An 18,946-nucleotide genomic window follows, 5' to 3' on the forward strand; every position below is an offset into this window, starting at 1 on the left:
TATGCGCATTGCTATTGAGCTTCTCGAGTTTCTGAGTAACGTAAAGTCAGCTTGGTTAATCTAAATGCAAAGAGATGCAGTTTACGTATTAATCGGATTTTGACATTTTTTTTTTCTTTTTCGGTAAGAGATAAAGCTACATTTTTTTTCTTAAATATACATGACATTTTTTTAGACACAAATCGCTTCTGCAAATTCGCCGAGGGAACCGATAAACATACAAAAAGATAACTTAGCTCTTCTATCGAGATATCTTTATTTTTCACGAGATAACATCTTCATTTTTAATTTTCTCCTACGAAACGATAATATCGTAATGAGTCTCCTCTTCGCTTCGTTAATAGTAACGTATTTTATCAAGACAGCCACGCGGTTAATCAAACCGTGACTGCAACTTTAACGCTTTTTATCTGCGACAATTGCATACGAGGTCAATGTTGCCGTTTCGCAAATTGTCGTGGAATGCGAAATTCCCATCACTTCAATTTCGAAATCAAATAAAACGCGGAGTCAACGAAATTAATACAGCTTTATTTAAAGATCTCTCTTTTAAAGATACGTCTCTGGAAGAACTTCGTGACACTGTCAAAGGCATTATTACCATTAACACGTCTTTCGTCTTCTCAATATACTCTTCATATTCATGTTGTATATACATATTTCTATCTATTCGTACAAATGGCATGAGACTTTCTGTTCCCACGTCGTCGATGAATTATATATATAATCGAGTAAGAGAAAACGTGAGACACAAAGATACTCGTATGAGACAGATTTCTCCATATGCGAAGAAAATTCGAATAAGAGGACGAATAAGAAACGAGATACTTCGTGTATTTCGTGACGTTTCTATCACTTCCACACTCTCGTTCGCTCATAACAGAGATATCATTAATTTCCACGTTGTAATTGTAATTCGTACAATTAGCAGTATCTCGTTCGAGTGTGACTTTATGAGCGCTCCACATTGTTCGATACATAAATCGTACCTTTTTCGCATACCACACTCGTTCAAGTGCCCCTCTCCCTCCCCCCTCCCCCATAAGTACACGATTTGACGCAAATAAATGGCAGTATCACGCAGGCTCGGTCGCATTGTGATTTTTCGATTGATCGCATGGAATGCATTTCCCGGGTGTTCCGGATAATTGCGTTCCATAATTAATTGGCCTCACGATAAAATGTCCTTCGCGATACGATAACTCGATCTGTCTGTCAGACCGTTCATTCTCGGCTATCACGTTCGCCAGAAAAACCAGAAGAGAAAGAGGGAGAGGGAGAGGGAGGGGGAAGGGGGAGGGGGAATTATTAAGAACTTAATTTTAGCATGACCGATGGCTCGGCAGGTGGAAAATAGATGCGATGGATCGATGAAGCTTAATCCAACCGCTGAAATCTTAAGTATCTAATCGATAAAACCCGTCGCGCCGTCAGTTAAGCGACATCAGGACGGGCGTAACTTATCTTCATTTTTCAAATTCGAGAAGCACAATGGGGAAGAGCACCGCCCAAGGAGCACCGCTCATAGCGATTCGTCGTAGAATGCGCCACGGGACTCGTTAAAGTTCCATTAGGCCTTTTGAAAGAAATAGTGGCACAATGGAGACGGACCTTTCCGGTAGAAAATTTTAGGAATGTTCATACTTAAAAGAAGTTCACTTTATCGATGATGAATTTTAGGAATGTCCATACTTTATCGATGACGATGATATTAGTGAAATGTTGCAATCAACTTGATGTTAGGAAAGCATACGTGCTTACATTGCCAAAAACATTATTATCGATTATTTATCTCTTGTATTTTTCAAAATGATGAAGATGTATATTAACAAGAATTTTTATTTCCAAGCAAAAAAGACAGTTGCAATTAATCTTCGAAAAAGATTACCTGAAATAAAAGAGATTATTGTGCAAAATACATTTACAACCTCAAGCAGTAAATTAAAAAAAGATACGCAAACTGTATAAACAACAAATATAAAAATTGAAAATATATTTCATTATTTTGTGCAATTGTTTTATATTTGTTTGACACTTCTCTTAAGTATAGACTGAATTTATATATATATATATATATATATCTGATATACCGATATATCTTCGTAGAGATAATATTTGAATGGCTCTTGCACGATAATGATCCTTATGTTTGCTCGCGAAATAAATTAAATGAGACATATGGTTTTTGCATATAACGTCAAAAATGAAACTTGCAAGATTATACCGGTTTTGATCTACGATAGTATGTGTATATAATGAATTCCAACAGATCATGGCAAATGACTTAACTTTATTAAAAGGAAATATTATGCAGATATTAGAAAAGAACGATTATGCAAAACTTTCATTCTGCTGTAAAGTCAATGAGATTATATCTTATGATAATCAGCCGATATAACAAATTAAAATTTATAGCGAAAAAAATGTGAATATGTAGCATAGACAAGTTCAGCAACTCTTCAACGATTGGAACTATCGTGCCGAGTCGGATTGTTAATCCCCTAATTGGTCGCGTGAGGGATAATAGCGGCACCACCCATTCCCCAAATCGCAATGCGTGAAGAGTACACCGAGTAAAACAGCCTTGCAAATATATAGACTTTTATATGTGTATAACATATACTCCTTTTTTTAATGCTCAATTTGGCATTAATTTAAAATTATAAACTGATTAATCTTCAATTATGACCAGTCCAACATAGCAGAAACGTAATGGCGTTGTGACGAATCCACGTAATTAATTACGCTAAATCAAGAATTAACAATAATTTAATGCATGATATCAAGAAAAGGCCAATCGACAACCAAATAATAGGCATTAGAAATACGTTAGAATTTCTAACACCTATTATTTGGCCTCATTAATTGGCCTTTTATAGCCTTGATAATCCTTGCATTGTACAATACGAGCGTTATTAATTTTTTATTAATATTAACTCATATAGGACAATGTACAAATAATAAAAGATAATCGTATTCGGAGCAAAGATTTCGTTGCAAATCGAATGTCGTGATGCATCGCAACGAAGAGGATGGCCCGGTGCCCTCGAGCACCGTTGCCTCAATAGGTCCGTCATGGCACTCGCACGGCAATTACGCCGTGCCCCCCGTCGCTACGGTCGCTTCCATTTTCTCGACGTTAATTCGAGGACCGATCGGACGCAGACATCGAATATATTATAATCTACAGCGAATCTTTCGATGGGGAGCCCTCCTACTCCTGCCCCTTCCCCGTCGTATATCGCCAAACGATACGCGGCGGTATATTACCGAGCCGGGGACCGCGTGAGGGAAAACGAGGTCAGGGGAAAAGAGGGAAGGGGCGGGCGAGTGTGGGAAGGAGGAGATGGCAGTAAAATGAGCTCGCGGTAGAGAGGGAAGCGCGATGGACATACGAAGAGAAGAAAGAGCCCGCTCCGGGGTGGGAAGAGAGAAAATACCAAGGGAGAGAGATCGAGTGTAGTGGGAAGGGAACCAATCGTCGCGACGACTTAAGCGCGGTGTGCGCGCGCGCGCGTGCTATATTACGTACGTTGCACGCACACACGTCTATAGGTGTGTAATCGCGCCAGTCAAAATCAAGCAGCACACGGCGCTGCGAGCCCGATAGCTATGTGTACACGCGTATGTGTACACCCGTGCATGTATGCGCGGCGCACATATACGTACACGAGCGCCGTGTGGCCAATTCACCGACATCGACCACCGCTATATCGCGACAGAGACGGACCGGGACAGAGAACGGGACGAATGATATAGGACTGTGGCTGAGCGCGAGCGAGAGAAAAGGAGTCCACTTCCCTGAAGGAAAGGGAAGAGGAAGGGGAGAGCGGAAGGGGGGCAGCGCGGACATGCGCGGCTACGAAACGACGCTTGCACGCGCCGACCGTACCCAGACCCAGGCCAGGCCAATTCCTCGGTGGCAGCCCGAATCATTAACTTGTTTCCCTGGCAACCCCGTCGCGACCCACACCATTGGCTGCGATGTTTCTCCCACCCGCGCGCCCCCACGCTCTACGGTCGAACGGCAAACTACAGATGCCGAGATACGCTCCATCGTTCGCAACATAGCATAGACGAGGACTATAGGGTGATCTCCCTTTCCCCTTACCCCTTCTTATCCGCCCATCCGCGGACTCGACCCTCGTCGAGCGTAATATAATACATACACACACAACACACACACTCATCACGCGCGCGCGCACGCATCTACATTCACTCAGAGACTTGCTTACTGGGATTGGTACAGCCAGGACTCTTCCTCCCCTACGCGATACGTCCTACCGTCGCAACTCGTGCATCGAAATCCGAGACCGGTATTGGGAGATGAACGATAAATCTGTTGTATCTCGCGTTGGCGTGGCTCCATTCTTTCTTTTCGACTCTCGCCCCACTAGAAAATGCAAGACGTAATCACCAACACGAATGAAAACGAATCACAATCAACGGATAATTTTTAATTAGCAATTGTAATTAAGTGAACACGCGGATTTGACACGTTTAACAGTGATCATCAACAAAATTTTCGTGTTTTTTGCATATGAAATTGCATGTAATAAGTTCGTTAATCTAATAAGCTTATTATCATAGTCAAATATAGATATATGCAAGAGAGTTTTAAGGGTCGAAATTCCTCGATCGCCGAAAGACTCCGCGTCCTTGATGTGGATTCTCGCCTCAGGCGAAGCGGGATGCATTATGCATGGAGACCTCGACATCAAAATTAGAGTTTTCCTCGACATCGCGTCGCGCATCAAGGACGCGAGATTTCTATGTTTTTGTTTCTCGAATTGTGCTTATACACATGCTCATTGTATTAAAAGAGAAAACAACCACAGACAATTCAAACGCACCGATTGGGCAGAAATTTCCGCAAGAACGCAATGGGCCAATCGTATGCGGTTCGCGCAAGTTCCGAGTTTCGAGCCGGGAAGCATAAAGTCGGCTTAGACAGTTGCGTCAGGGCCGTGTCGCGACTACGCGAGGCCACAAGTAACTAAACTTCACTCAATTCTAATGAATGCTACATTATGTCACATATTTTATTATAAATGTCACTAACTGCATATATATGCAGTTATTAACTGCAAAGTTAACTGCACATTATTTTATTGTAATTAAATTTACAACGTCAAAATTATTATCATAATGCTTAAATATTTACAAATATTTCTAAGCATAATAAAAGATAAATAATAATATATTTTTGGAATATTAAAATTAAATATTGTAATTTAAACAAACAAAAAAACTGGCAAAATTGCATGCATGCATATATTGATCGAACCGATATTCAGTGAATTCCCATATTTCAAATGATGAAGTTTCATTATGAAAAATGAGAGGGTGAAATATACACATTATATTGGGGCGAGGAACCTATTCCATTTTACATATACGTACACATGCATATGCACGTATTATATCACACAAAAAATACGTTTCGTTGGAAATAGTCATTCATTTCAAAGAATACAATCATGGAATCAATACAAAAAAGCATTTCATTCCACATAAAATTTTAACAACCTTCTGAACATTTTGCACATCGTAAACTCAGGGAGTTTTTAAGTTATATATATAGTTATTATATATTAAGTAAGTTATATATTTTATTTAATCAAATTATTTTCAGTTTCTATTTCAGTTTATAAATATAAAACAGCTTATATAAATATAAAATAATATTTAACTGAACATAAAATCATATGACATCTTATAATGAAATAATATAAAGAAAATTTTTTTATGGAAATAAAATATTTATATTCATATTATAAAATCTTTTTCATATAGTTATTTTTATTAATGTTGATTTAATAATCAATTGCGATTTTTTTATGATATAATAAATTTTTAATAAATTTTTTTTAATACTAAACTAATTTTTTGTATTTATATCTCTAGGCTATAATCTCAGATCTTTAATACATATAGAATAAGTATTTTAAATGTATAAATTATTAAATATAGAATTACAAATTGCATAATAATTGAATAATAATCATATTAATTATAAATAAACAAAACATTTAATATCATTTTTCATATGTTAAAGTATAACATCTTTTTATTGTCGAATGTAAATTAAATAACATAATAAATATAATTAATCATTACTATCAAATACTAAACTAAACTTATTAGCATTATAGCCTAGAGGTGCTAATTCCCAATTAAATGTAAAAAATATAAAAAATGAGATTAACAACAAATAACTTTGTATAGTAAAAGAAAAAATTTTTTACAAGTATATAAAACGAAATATCGGGGCGCGCGGAAAACTCCGCACGTTTCTGCCAACGCAATGCTGTGAAATATGGCATGGACTATAGATCTGTATACATACAGGCACAAATGGTTGTGCGTCCATGTATGCGTGCATACGATAGAGAACAACTGCGGATGGTAAGCAGCGGTGAGGCAGGGGAGAAGAAAAGAGATAGAAAGAGATGGAAAAAGAGAGAGAGACTACGGGTACCGTTAGTGAGCATGCGCCTACAGCCACCATATCCGATAGCTCCGCCTTTCTCGGCGCGCACGATGCCTTTGGGATTTGTCCCCGTCGAACCAATCAGCAGGCGTACAGAACGCTGCGCGACGTACGGCGGGAGGGATGGTGGGTCGTGTCAGGGACGCGCGGGCATTCAGAGAGGTAGTCGTATACCGTGTGGAATAGGGAGGTAGCTACAGCAGCAGCAGCAGCAGCAACGGTAGTAGCAGCATCAGTGATATCAGCGTGGAGGATAATTATTATCGTGGGTTCATACGCATATCGTGAACTACGTCTCGCACGGGTTGTGTCGCAAAAGAAACGGTGATTCGTGAAAAGTGAAAACACTCGAGACGAGCGAACGGCACACCGTTGGCATCGTGCGCTGCGACAGACGACCGAGTTGGTGTGTGAGCTGTAACACAGACGCACGCGCCATACACATCCACAAGCACGTATATATACGTGCGCGTTCACACGTATTAACCAAGCGAAGCGTGTATACGTGTGACTGCGCAGTCGCCATGTGAGTATCTGATTTACCGTGAGTAAAGACAGAGCGAGACGTCCGAATCGGAAGCTCCGTCGGAAGCTTTCGTGGTGGCGTCGCCGTCGTCGTTATCGTCATAAGACGATCGTTGAAGATGTACATTCACTCCGTTCTCGTTCTTGGTAAAAAAAAAAAAAATATCACTCGATTATTAAAAATCCGATCGTTCGCCTGGACGACGAAGATCCTCGTCAAACACGGTCCGTCGACACGATGCAACGCGCCACGCTATTCGATAACACTGCCGTGTGTTCTCTCCTTTTCTCTTGGCTCTCTATCTCCTTCTGTTCTCCTCATCTCTTTCTCGCTCGCACACCCGCCCCGTCGTTTCTTCGAACAGTGCTCTTCATTTTGTAATTCAATATGTCGGCATCCGCGAGACGCCGCCACTTTGGATTCGCAAAGAGAAAGAGGGGGGCGGGACGACCGGATACTTGCGTGCGTGTGACGCCAGGCGTGCACGTTTTATCGCGTTTTTCTCAGCCGAGCCTGTCGCAGAGAAAAAGTAAGAAAAAGCGTCTCTTTTTCTCGCACGAGGAATCGCGCACACCCTGGAGCGCCGCGTATTACTCGTTTTACAAGCGTCCCTTTGTACATCGTTCATAAATTGCCATGGCAAGATCCATGGCAATTTTCAGCCGTCCCCCTGGCACAGTTCTCTCTGTCTCTTTCCCCCTTCTCCCAATTTTTCTCTCCCCTCTTCCATCCCCTCTCCGTTACGCCAACCCGCCTTTCAATCATATTTTCCCGCTCTCCTTTGCATCTCTCGATACCTTGCCCCCTTCCTTTCCCCCCCTTTCTCCCCCTTTCTCCATCATCGCGATACTAATTATGGTGGGTATATGGGCCGAGACGACATTTTGTTTGTCGTTCGCGCGCGCACTCACGCATGTACGCGCGCACGCACGCACATGCGAAAATGGATATCACCGTCGTTTCGCGTCGAATCGATATTCCCGGGATGGTTTTTATTCGGATTATGGGATATATATAGAGTTCTGCATTATCATGCGAGTTCGGCGTCGAATCATGTTTCTCTCTCTTTCCTTCCCTCTTTACTCCTAGTGCTTTTCCTTTTAAAAGACGGCGTGTTTCTATTTTTTTTCTCTCTTTTACCGAGAGAAATCGAACTTCGTCATCGTAGGGGTGTCCCAAACGAATGAAATCGTCTTTTACAGGGAGATTGAACGTCAATATATTCCATGTACCGGTTTTACCTCCAAAATTCAATATTGTTGTATTTCTGTGTCGCAGTATAGACGATTCCAAATTTGTTACGGTCTCTTTTTGCCTATGAATGTATTCGAGCGAATTGATCAAGGAACATTGATTTTCTCATAACAAAATGAACAAAAAAATATTTTTCAGGTTATATCGAACGAATTTTTTTTTTTTTTTTGGAAATTTAAGGTCCTGTACACGAAGAAAAAACATTAGAAACAAATAAATATTAATATTTGATTTTTTTTTAATACATAATTTATAATCTTATTAATATTTTGTAAGTGTTAATGTTTTAGGAGTGAAAATTCAAAATAAAGATTGAGCGTGACGCACAATGGAGTAAGTATAAGGGTTTGCACACAATGGAGCAAATATTGAGAATAGGAATAAATATTAAATTTTGGAAATCAACACTCGAAATAAAAATTAAAAGTAACGTACAATAAATATAAATAGGATATAGTTATGTCTTCATACTTGTATTCATTATGCGTTACGTTTAATTTTTATTCTGAATTTTCATTTCCAAAATTTAATATTTATTCCCGTTCCTAATATTTGCTCATTGAGTGCAGGCCCTAAGATATAACTACCTCGTGCATTATCTTTAATTTTTATTTCGAATTTTCATATCCAAAATTTAATATTTATTCCTATCTGACGTCTGTATTGTGAGCAGGACCTTAATTATAGCGAGAATACAAAATTTTATTCGATCGATTTCACGTGATATTTATTTTAACGGACTCTTTTATATATACATAAATTTAGTTTAAAAACGTTTAATATTACAGATGTGCGATGAAAAATAAGTCTCGTCTCGTTTTTCATTAATATAAATAACGTTGAATTGGTCAAAATCCTTAAATAAAACGTGGTTGAGCTAAGTCTAGACGTTCTAAGATATTCTGTGTAAAGAACCGAAAATAAATTTTCTGATGAAAATATAATTGAATATTCTGTGAAAAATTAATATTTAAAAAATTAATTTTCAATAATATGCTAATGCAAATTCTTAACTTTCCATCAGCAAACTGAGGATTTAAATGTAATTAATTCTTTGTAAATTTTAAGATAATTAATAAATAGTAGAGTTCAGTATCTCCAGCTAAAAATCTTTTATACAATAAAAATTTGATATTGAAGATTTCATAAATACACGGGAATTTCTTTACATTTTTTTAGTCTACAAAACAAAATTCAATCAGAATTCAATCATCATTCAAATTTAGGAGACGAAAAGTTAATTATAGATAATATTTTAATTGCATTATATAAATGATGATAATGATTTGTTGTAGAGATAAAATGGAGAATTGCATCTTTGCAACTCTATTGAAATATATTAGGAATATTTCAATACATTCTTATAACTTCTGAATTTAGAATAAATGGATAAAGTTTTCTTCTCTGAGAGAAACAAAAATAGAAAAAAGCCAATTTTTATATTATATTCAAAATTGCAGAAATACTTTAACAAATAAGGAATAATATATGATAAAATGATTAAAATGCCATTAAAATGGAAAATAACTTTAATATCAAAACTATAATCTTTCAATAATATTAGAATATAACGATGAAATTAAAATGTCATTAAATAAAAACTTAAAATCACTAATTTTAATATTAAAGACGTATTACCCGATTAATATTTTCGAATAAAATTATATTGCAAAGTGAAATTAGAAAGTAATCAGTTTTCATTAAAGAGAGATTAATATTTTTATAATATTTTGCAGTGTCTGTATTATTCTTCTCGGAAAACGATTGATAAAAACATTACTTCCGCCATACATCCACATGATATTTCAAGACGAGATGCATATTGGGATACTCAGCATAATTCTTATCACGTTGCTAACGCATATTTATAGCGAAGAATTATTGCCACATAAAACATGAACATCCTATCGCGGAGAGGCTGTCTATCTCCGTAGAAACTCCGCGTGATTTTCGCATTAGCCCAACTACGATTTAATTTACGATATGTACATACGTATATGAAGCATAAACACGATGCCCTAACATAACCTATCGACCGTGTTTCGGTCAATTTAATTTTTTCGCACAAATGATAGAGCCATGAGAATTGGTTTTTTTCTAACGAAGCGATATTCGATGCGAAATAGAAAAAAATGCTATCGAATCGTGATATTTAATTGAACAGGCCGAGACAGAGATATCGAGCAGATTGGTAGGAGCCATATGCCGCGTTCGATCCCGCGCGTTGCTTCCGCATCGTCGATAACTTTTTTGAGGGGACTTACTTTGTATCGGACCGAAAGAAGGAGATCCCGCGTGCCGAATGACCGTCGAGATAGGAAGGAAAAGGAAACGATGTAAAAGACGCTGGGCTCACTTCACTCCCGGACAAGTCTTGCTCGCGACGGTGATCCCGTCGAGAGCTCGGGCGCACAGCTACACAAACACGTCTGTCGCGGCGAAGGTTATAACATGGGCGACACGCGACGCGACTACGCGACATGTAACAGCGGCGGCGTCGATGCCCGCTTCCCGCTTGGCTCGCAAATCCGAGTCCGATGGTGAGGTAGACACCTCGCCGCGATATTTCCATTTAACCATGGAAAGTAAACAACGCCGCGCGTGTATACGTACGCAGAAAAAGCGAAGTATGTTGAATATTCCGCGTATAATGTTCGATACAATAACGATATTGTATCTACTATCACAAGTAGAAACTCTAGCTTTAAAGAACAATGGAATAAAGTTTTTTTAATTATAAAAACCGTATGCGCTCAAAAAAATGCAGAGCTGCGTTCGGATGCCTCATCCGAATGCTTTCTTTCTCTCTTTATCTCATTCTTGTATCTTTTTCACTCCGATGCAGCAAGTTCACTCGGGTGGAGAATCGGAACGCAGCCCAGCAGTTAGATGATTACGAAGTACGAAGTAGGAATTAATTTTTTTTTCTTTTTTTTTTTTTATGTTACAGTATGATGGGAAGATTGGAGTTGATGTAGACATGAATGTAAAATGGCAAAAAAAAGGGCTATATGCAGTTGAACATTATCAACGAGAGCTACTTCTTTTTCTGAGAGAAAGTCTGTATTTCAATTACAAAAGTATAAGGAAACATGACAGATGTTAAACCGATTGGAATTTCGACATCACAAGCACAACAACAATCGCAACCACAGCAGCAGCAACAACCACAACAGCAGCAAATGATGATCGCAACTCATGACTTACAACAACAGCAGAATGTCCAGCAGTCACAACAGCATGTACAACAATCACAGCAACCTCAACAGGTCCAGCAATCTCAGGTACAACAGCAACAGGTTCAGCCACAGCAGCAGATGCAACAGCAAGTCCAATCACAGCAGCAAATACAAGTTCAACAACAAGTGCAACAACAGGTACAGCAACAGGTCCAACAACAGCAGCAGCAGCAACAACAACAACAATCGCAGCAATCGCAACAGCAACAAAATAACGGACCTCATAATGTTGTTCCAACTCAAGTTCAAGTGCAGCCGCAGGTAGCTGCGAGCATGCCACAACAAGTAATTATTTAGATTTTTTAATTCATTTTATTTTTTTGTAAATAGTATTAATATGTATTAAATTCTTATAAATAACTTTGATATTACAATTTTGTATTATAGTTGTTATTTACTACGTTTTATAAATAGTGTTTTTTTTTTATTCTCTGGTTTATATGATCATGCTGGTATTATTTTATATCTTGTTATTAAAAAAGTTGCAGGGTGCTGTAGCTGTGTCGATGCAGCACCAACAACAAGGAGTAGGTGGTGTGTCCATGACATTATCCGGTCAACAGGGTGCAACCACTATAACTACAATGGCTGCACACCCACAAGCAGTTCAAGTGATTCAACAACCAATTCAGAGTCAAGCTTATCATTTACAACAATTGTATAATACTCAAGGCACACCTTTATTGATGCCGGGGAATCTTGCACTCCATCCGGCAGGCATAAATCCTTCTTCTATTCAGGTACAGTTTAATATTTTTAATAGAACTCATAAGAATTTTTTTTTTTATTATAGCTTAAATATAATAATACATAACTTTAAACGTTACTTATGATATTTTTTATTTCTCTCCAATAGATTTAAAAAGCAGTGTATACTTCACAGGTAATAACGGCTGGAAAGCCATTTCAATCTGCAACTCAGCTGACTCCTCATGCCATGTTAGCTACAACGTCTACGCCTGGCCAAGGAGGTGGTCATCCCGGAGCTGGAAGCACTAAAGTTCCTGGATTTCCCGCTGGCTATTTACCAGTACCTACGTCCGCTAATCCTGGTGCTGGTCAAACATTGGTGTTTGGGCAACTCGGTGTATTAGGTTCTCCACAACCACCTCCTTCACTGCAACAACAGCAACAGCAACAATCTACGAATAAGCAAGATCAGGTGCAAAAGGTAAACATGGCAAAGATAAGTTTACTCCATGATATCAAAGTGTTATATTTTATATTTATTTATCAATTTTTATGTATCACTATTTCTATGGCATAATTTATTATATTTCAAGCAGTATACAGCGTGCACTACCGGAGCACCTTCAGGCGGACGAGCTAGTGGTATGCAATTTGCACCTTGGCCTCAATTCGCGCCTCAAGTATGGGCCACTGGATTGCAACAACCAACCCTTCTCACTGCCGCGCCTAATCAGATATTCATTCGCGGTCCCACACAAACTGACATGTTTATACAGAGTCCACAGCCGATACAGGCGCACAATGGTCAGTATTTTCATTCATTTGCTAATATATTTAAACATTTCCAAAATTGAAATTTATTAATACACATTTCTTTGCAATTTTTTGGAATTTTGTTTACAATACTGAAACGAAAAGTTTGTGCAAAGAATAATACGAATTTTAAAAAATCGTATGTTTCTTTTTTGATCTCTAGCTCTAGCGACACAGCAACAGATACAAGGTGTGCAACAGATAACAGCGACTAGTGGAAAACCTACTAAGGTAATGGATATTCAGCAACAACAATCTCAGCAGAGTAAACAGAACACAAATATACAGCGGCCGTTGAGTATTCTACCGTCGTCTTTGGCGGTGCAAGCTGCCAATATACGAGCCGCCAGTTCTGTTTCTACGCAAACAGCAGTTCAAGTCGCGGTACAGATGATTATTATATCAACAGCATATACAAAATAATAATCAAAATTATTTCGTATATTGTAATAGACTGTTGAGAGAACACTTACCTTTGTAACTCTTGCATGACCCTTGCATAAATAATTAACCCAATTATTTCTTAGCTTAATATTAGTGAAAAATATTAGTGAAATAGCAAACAATTGCCATATGACAATACAATTTAAATATTCAGTGTGGTAAAAGTGGTACTGGTGGTGGAAAGGGTCGTGGTAAACCAATACAGCCTCCACAACAACCACAACAGCAGCAGCCGCCACAACAACAACAGCAACAGCAACAACAAGCTCAAGCAACATTACAGCAGCAGCAAGTTTTTGTACCTCAAAAACAGCAGCAACAACAACCACAACCGCAGTTGCAACAGCAGTATCAAGTACAAACTTCTCAAATACAGACTAAGCCTATTATGGGTAAGAATGCTCTTTAATATATAATATTTATGATTTTAAAATATTAAAATATCATGGATAGTATTAATGTAGAAACGATGATAGATATGAAAATATAAAAATTGTTATTACAGCGAATATGACGTTGCAACAACCACCCCCTGGCGTTGTCTTAGGAACAGATCGTTCCATTATGCCGGTAGTTTCTGTGAGCGGAGTTGGAGTTGGAGTCGGAATTGCTCCTACATCGCAGATGAACCCGATGCCGCAACCTTCAATGCCAACTGTGCAACAGCTTCCTTTACCGGTACCGATTATTATATTATTTTGGAAATTACTGATTGATATTTCGGGGGAAAAAAAAAGATTATGTATAACTGTAAAATAATAAGTATTTTATTTTTTTCTGCAAGAATATAAAGATGCAAAATTAAAAATGGTATTTTTTTTCTCTTTCTAGGCTATCAATCCAACAATTATTGGCAATCAAATAATGAGCGGTGCATCGCAAGTTCAAACAATGCCGATCATGAATACAACGCAGGATCAACCAACACATGACAATACCAACTCAACAATAATGATTACATCGCCGGATCGCAATTCACAGACCGAGTGTTCTCTAATATTGCCATCTACCACAAATCCCCCATTAATATCGGTCGATGATAGTGTAAAACTAACTACAAAAAAGGATGATGCGCCTGTCACTACAGAAGATGTCTCAGCAGCACCTCAACCGGAAATAACGGGTATTAATCAATCATATTTTATCAATAGGAAATTCATTTGTTTTAATTCGTGTATGAAGGAAGATACAAACGTTTCGCAACTGTTTATACACAGATGGGGACCAATCTAAAACAGCAATAGTGAAAGAAGAAGAAACGGTTACTTCAAAAGTGGATGAGAAACAGTGCAATAACCCATTAGCAGGGCTTGCCAATGCAGTGAATGCGATTACGAACGGTGTGGTCGGTGATGAGTCACAAACTACACCACTTTCTACGACGGTAATAGTGAATAATAAACAAGCACCACCTAAAGCCATGGTGAAACCGCAGGTTCTTACGCATGTAATAGAAGGATTTGTGATACAGGAAGGTATAGTTGCGTCTTTCCTATTAATCATATGAGTTTTATATTAAATATTACTTCCATATTAGACATGAATATAAACTTTCTTCTCATCTTTTTACAGCGTCAGAACCATTCGCGGTTAGTCAGGAAACTACCAACATTCTTAATCGAAATAATACAGTCGTGGAAAAAGAAACACAGGAAGAACCTCCAAGTAAGTAAATTATTTTTGTTAGTAACCAATATTTCGTTTTAAGTTGAAATTAATAATGAAATTTGTATTATAGAAAAGAAAATATGTTCTAATTATTCGAACGAAGATGATGGGGCTAGTAGTCAAGCTAATAAATGCGAAAGCTGTGGTAACGCGATTGATGAACAAAATGTTAAATTAAAGAAAGAGAAGCGATTCTGCTCGACAATGTGTGCAAAGAGGTAAGCACTACTTTATATGTCAACAGAACATATGTATTGAACAAATTATATGTCAAATTATTTATTCTTCTAAATATTTTCTCTCGCAAATTCTTTAATGAAGAATTTGTCATCGTATTTACAGTAAAAAACGTGAAACGCGAGAACGCGATGCTACGGAGAAACAGTGGACTGAGATAGAGACTGAAAATAAAATTATTGATAATGACGTAGCAAAGAAAAATGGCGAAGAAAGATCATTATCTACGACTACGACAACTACTTCTTCCACTGACGAATCATTACCGAAAGTGAATCCAATTAAATGGACGGTAACTAGATATTTTTATGAAATTTTTTATTCAAATATTTCTTAATACTACAAGCAAAATTGTAAAAAATTATGCAATATTTCATATAGGTGGGTGAAGTATGCGAATTTATACGCGGTTTACCAGGATGCGCTGATTATGCGGAAGATTTCGCTATCCAAGAAATTGACGGTCAAGCTCTTATGCTGTTGAAAGAAGACCATCTCATGTCGGCGATGAGTATTAAACTTGGCCCGGCATTAAAAATCGTCGCCAGAATCGATTCGATGCGTGTAGAATCGAATTTGAATCCTTCGAATAATTCGTAACTATCTAAAAAAAAATTTCCAGAACGTTCTAGCCTATGGGCTACAGGGTTTGTGCAAATTTGATTCAACGTAAGTGAATAAGATTAATATTTCTCAGTGGCTGCCGAAGCGTTAGTATATGAATGCTATGATTCCATTATACTACATCAAATTGACATCTGACGTGAATCCTGATTTATTTCTAAAACAAATGTACAATTTAACTGTATAATTTTTATTGTATAATTTTGACTATGTTTGTATTAGTTATCATAGGTAAGTTACGGGAAACAAAACAATGTCCATTTTTTTTATTTTAAATGTGTAAATGAACATAGAAAGGAAAAAACAGTTTATGTAAACTATTAATTGGTATTTTATAATAAAAAAAAAAATGAGGATACTTGTATACTGCACGTATGGAGGATATTTCTGAATAGATTTTAAATCTGAAAGACGCAAATTTGCTCAACAAAAAAATTTTTCAAATTTATAAAAATTTACATTCAAAAATATCATCCATATGTTGTTTATAATTTGATTAATATGTTTTTAATATGTTTAATCGATTTAGTAGCAATTTAAATAAATTTAATGATATCGTATCCTTTTTTCTTTTAGTATTACATTATCGATTATTTTTTACGCACAAAAAAGGATTCAATTGGAAACATAATTGTACTCGTGATACACAACACTCTATTAAATGCATGGAATTTGATTATGACTTCAGATTTACACCGATTGATGTTCAAAAATTATGTACATATATCAACTAATGATCGTAATCAATCTAATGATCGCGAAAAGGTATTTTATTTGACACAAATGTTTTCTCAAAATGCACTATTTTGTGAAACTAAAACTGTCAAAGAATAGAGTACAAATTGTGTCCATTATGCAGTAACATATATTGTATATATCTGAAATAAGGATGCACGCTGTTTTGTACTCAAGAGTAAAGGCTACCAGTTAATGTACAAAATACCTTGCCTTCTGTACAATTTATGAATAGTAACTTTATAGTTACTATTCGACTAAGAACATAGCATTTTTTTATGTGCCGAAACAATAATTCCTATGTTGATCGCTTTTATGTTGAGAGGAAAAAAAATTCGTCTATTTGTCATTTATACTTTCGTACAAATATGTTTTCGTAAATATAAAATGTGTACTCGGTCAATCAAGTGTAAATAACAGACGTAAAAAATTTATTTAATATACATATTTTATACTATGAAATTTCAATTGCTTAGAGAATTATCTTTTCACTTATGATTAAGACTGCTCTTTCGAACAACTATCGGTTTTATGTTATCATAAGCGAGAAATGATATGCAATAAATTAATTGATATGTACAATTTTATCTTTCAGTTTTCTCTTAAAAATATAATAATTTCATCCCGAAACTTGTAAAATATGCGGAAAACTGAGATGTCTGTTCGATTTGTCACGTAGAAGTGTAAAAATAATTCGTGAACAAGTCATTCTTCAGGCATGTAAAATCGTCATGACTTATTTCAGAAATTATTTTACATTTCTATGTAATAGATCAAACAGATTCGCAAGTAATCAACTGAAGTCTCAATTTTTCGCATTTTAGAAGTTCTGTGAAATTATGTTTTTAAAGAAAAATTAAAAAATAGAGTACATCCAATTAATTTATTGCCTTTCTTATCTATAATGTCATAAACCAATATGACTGCGGAAAGAAAATCGAGTCTTAATTATTAAACACAGGAAGAAAATTTCTACTCTGTAAGGAATTATTTCTGCTATAAATGGTACAATATTATGAAAAAAATGACAAATTGAAAAAAGTGTCATTATATTTTTAGTGTTAAACAATCTCAAACGATGTCCAAAGTCGGGACATCTTCAAAGAATATCTTATGCTCTGATTTTGAACATTGTCTGGAATGTTTTTTCAATGATAAAGTTAAAGCTGACGTAACGTAAAATTTTTACTATCGTATTGAATATGAAATGCAATGTAAATATATTTATTATGTAAATTCTCGTCAATTCTGAAGATAACCAAGGGTTGCTGCTTTTATATATTTCTTATTATAAGATTAATTTTATATATACATATATTTCGATATTTTATGCAAAACAGCTGTAGAGAGAGATGTATTCCAAACTTAATAGGATCCATCTCGTTTAGATTAAATAATAATGTGCGATGCATTTATTATGCAAACGGTAAATGTAATAATAAATGTCTTTATATATTGTAAGAAAGAATTTGGCAGAGAGAGCTAAGCGATATAATTTTCAAAAGCATATGTATCATGCATTACCGTGAATTCATCCCATACTCTTCATGCCTATTATTAGAAAATAGAATTTTTATACAATGTTAATTCAACATATGCTATGCACCATGTCATGTAAAAGTTTCTTTGTTACAGATTCGGTTGCACCAACAATGTAAGCTATCAATTCTGTTTCAAAAAATAATTTTCAGATTATATTATATTAATTAAAAATTTATTTTCTTTTTACCTGTCATCTCATATAAGGTCTCTTAGATTTTTATACTAGTAGAAAAATATTAATTATAGATAGGAAAAGAAAATATAGATACGTATAAAGAGAAAATTTAATTAACCGCTGAGATTGGTGCAACCGTGGCTGACATAAGTTACATTAATGACAAAATTCCAATTACAAATTCATGGTTCAAAATTTAGCATCATTCTCGAAGTTTTGAAATAACTCAGGGCCAAATGTTTTACAATATACTTTTTATACAATATAGAAATAAACTCTGCAATGACATAAGGCTAAATTATTATTATATATTGGGAAAGTGGGAGTTAAAGTAATTGCAATTAAAATTTCTTGAATAAAGTAGACATAACACAATGAGTCAATTAATCTTGGGATACTCCTGTATAATTATTCAAATCTTCCTTTAATGTGTATATATATATATATATATATATATATATATATATATATGTGTATATATATATATATAATATATATAATATATA

The 18,946-nt window shown here is 36.1% G+C and overlaps 2 protein-coding genes across 14 annotated transcripts in view; one reads left to right on the top strand and one right to left on the bottom strand.

Moving 5' to 3' along the window:
* The window catches only part of D2hgdh (D-2-hydroxyglutaric acid dehydrogenase), a 19,719-nt gene extending 8,955 nt beyond the window's left edge, over positions 1-10,764 (bottom strand). For 2 of the 9 annotated variants that reach the window (XM_089079793.1, XM_089079791.1), the window contains exons 1-3: positions 10,538-10,678; positions 7,037-7,161; positions 4,236-4,393 (exon numbers count right to left, since the gene is read on the bottom strand). The gene's annotated coding sequence lies outside the window, so the exon portion shown is untranslated. Of the gene's footprint in view, positions 1-4,235; positions 4,394-7,036; positions 7,533-10,537 lie in introns of all 9 variants that reach the window. The other 7 variants (XM_089079795.1, XM_089079792.1, XM_089079799.1 and 4 more) reach the window with 7 other exon arrangements.
* Positions 6,578-18,815, top strand: LOC105431301 (uncharacterized). Of its 5 annotated transcripts, none has more exons than XM_089079777.1 (14): positions 6,578-7,019; positions 11,224-11,797; positions 11,995-12,252; positions 12,396-12,683; positions 12,796-13,006; positions 13,179-13,399; positions 13,614-13,851; positions 13,965-14,137; positions 14,291-14,582; positions 14,677-14,934; positions 15,032-15,124; positions 15,198-15,345; positions 15,449-15,656; positions 15,746-18,815. In XM_089079777.1, the coding sequence occupies exons 2-14, from the start codon at positions 11,366-11,368 to the stop codon at positions 15,962-15,964; spliced, it is 3,039 nt and encodes a 1,012-aa protein (XP_088935903.1). In that variant the 5' UTR covers positions 6,578-7,019; positions 11,224-11,365; the 3' UTR covers positions 15,965-18,815. The 5 variants fall into 5 exon arrangements, with proteins under 5 accessions (XP_088935903.1, XP_088935905.1, XP_088935906.1 ...); XM_089079779.1 differs by having other exon boundaries at positions 6,579-7,019; positions 12,799-13,006; XM_089079780.1 differs by having other exon boundaries at positions 6,580-7,019; positions 15,470-15,656.
* Positions 18,816-18,946: the final 131 nt, after the last annotated feature.

This window comes from Pogonomyrmex barbatus, unplaced genomic scaffold, assembly GCF_055798465.1.
Source record: "Pogonomyrmex barbatus isolate J1 unplaced genomic scaffold, ASM5579846v1 scaffold3, whole genome shotgun sequence".
Classification (NCBI taxonomy): domain Eukaryota; kingdom Metazoa; phylum Arthropoda; class Insecta; order Hymenoptera; family Formicidae; genus Pogonomyrmex; species Pogonomyrmex barbatus.

What these genes read in the sequence shown, in the direction of transcription:
- LOC105431301 (XM_089079777.1), top strand. Translation starts at nt 11,366, where the DNA reads ATGACAGATGTTAAACCGATTGGAATTTCGACATCACAAGCACAACAA. An exon ending in TAAATCCTTCTTCTATTCAG is followed by an intron (nt 12,253 to 12,395) that starts GTACAGTTTAAT and finishes TATACTTCACAG; the next exon opens with GTAATAACGGCTGGAAAGCC. An exon ending in TGAATCCAATTAAATGGACG is followed by an intron (nt 15,657 to 15,745) that starts GTAACTAGATAT and finishes TATTTCATATAG; the next exon opens with GTGGGTGAAGTATGCGAATT.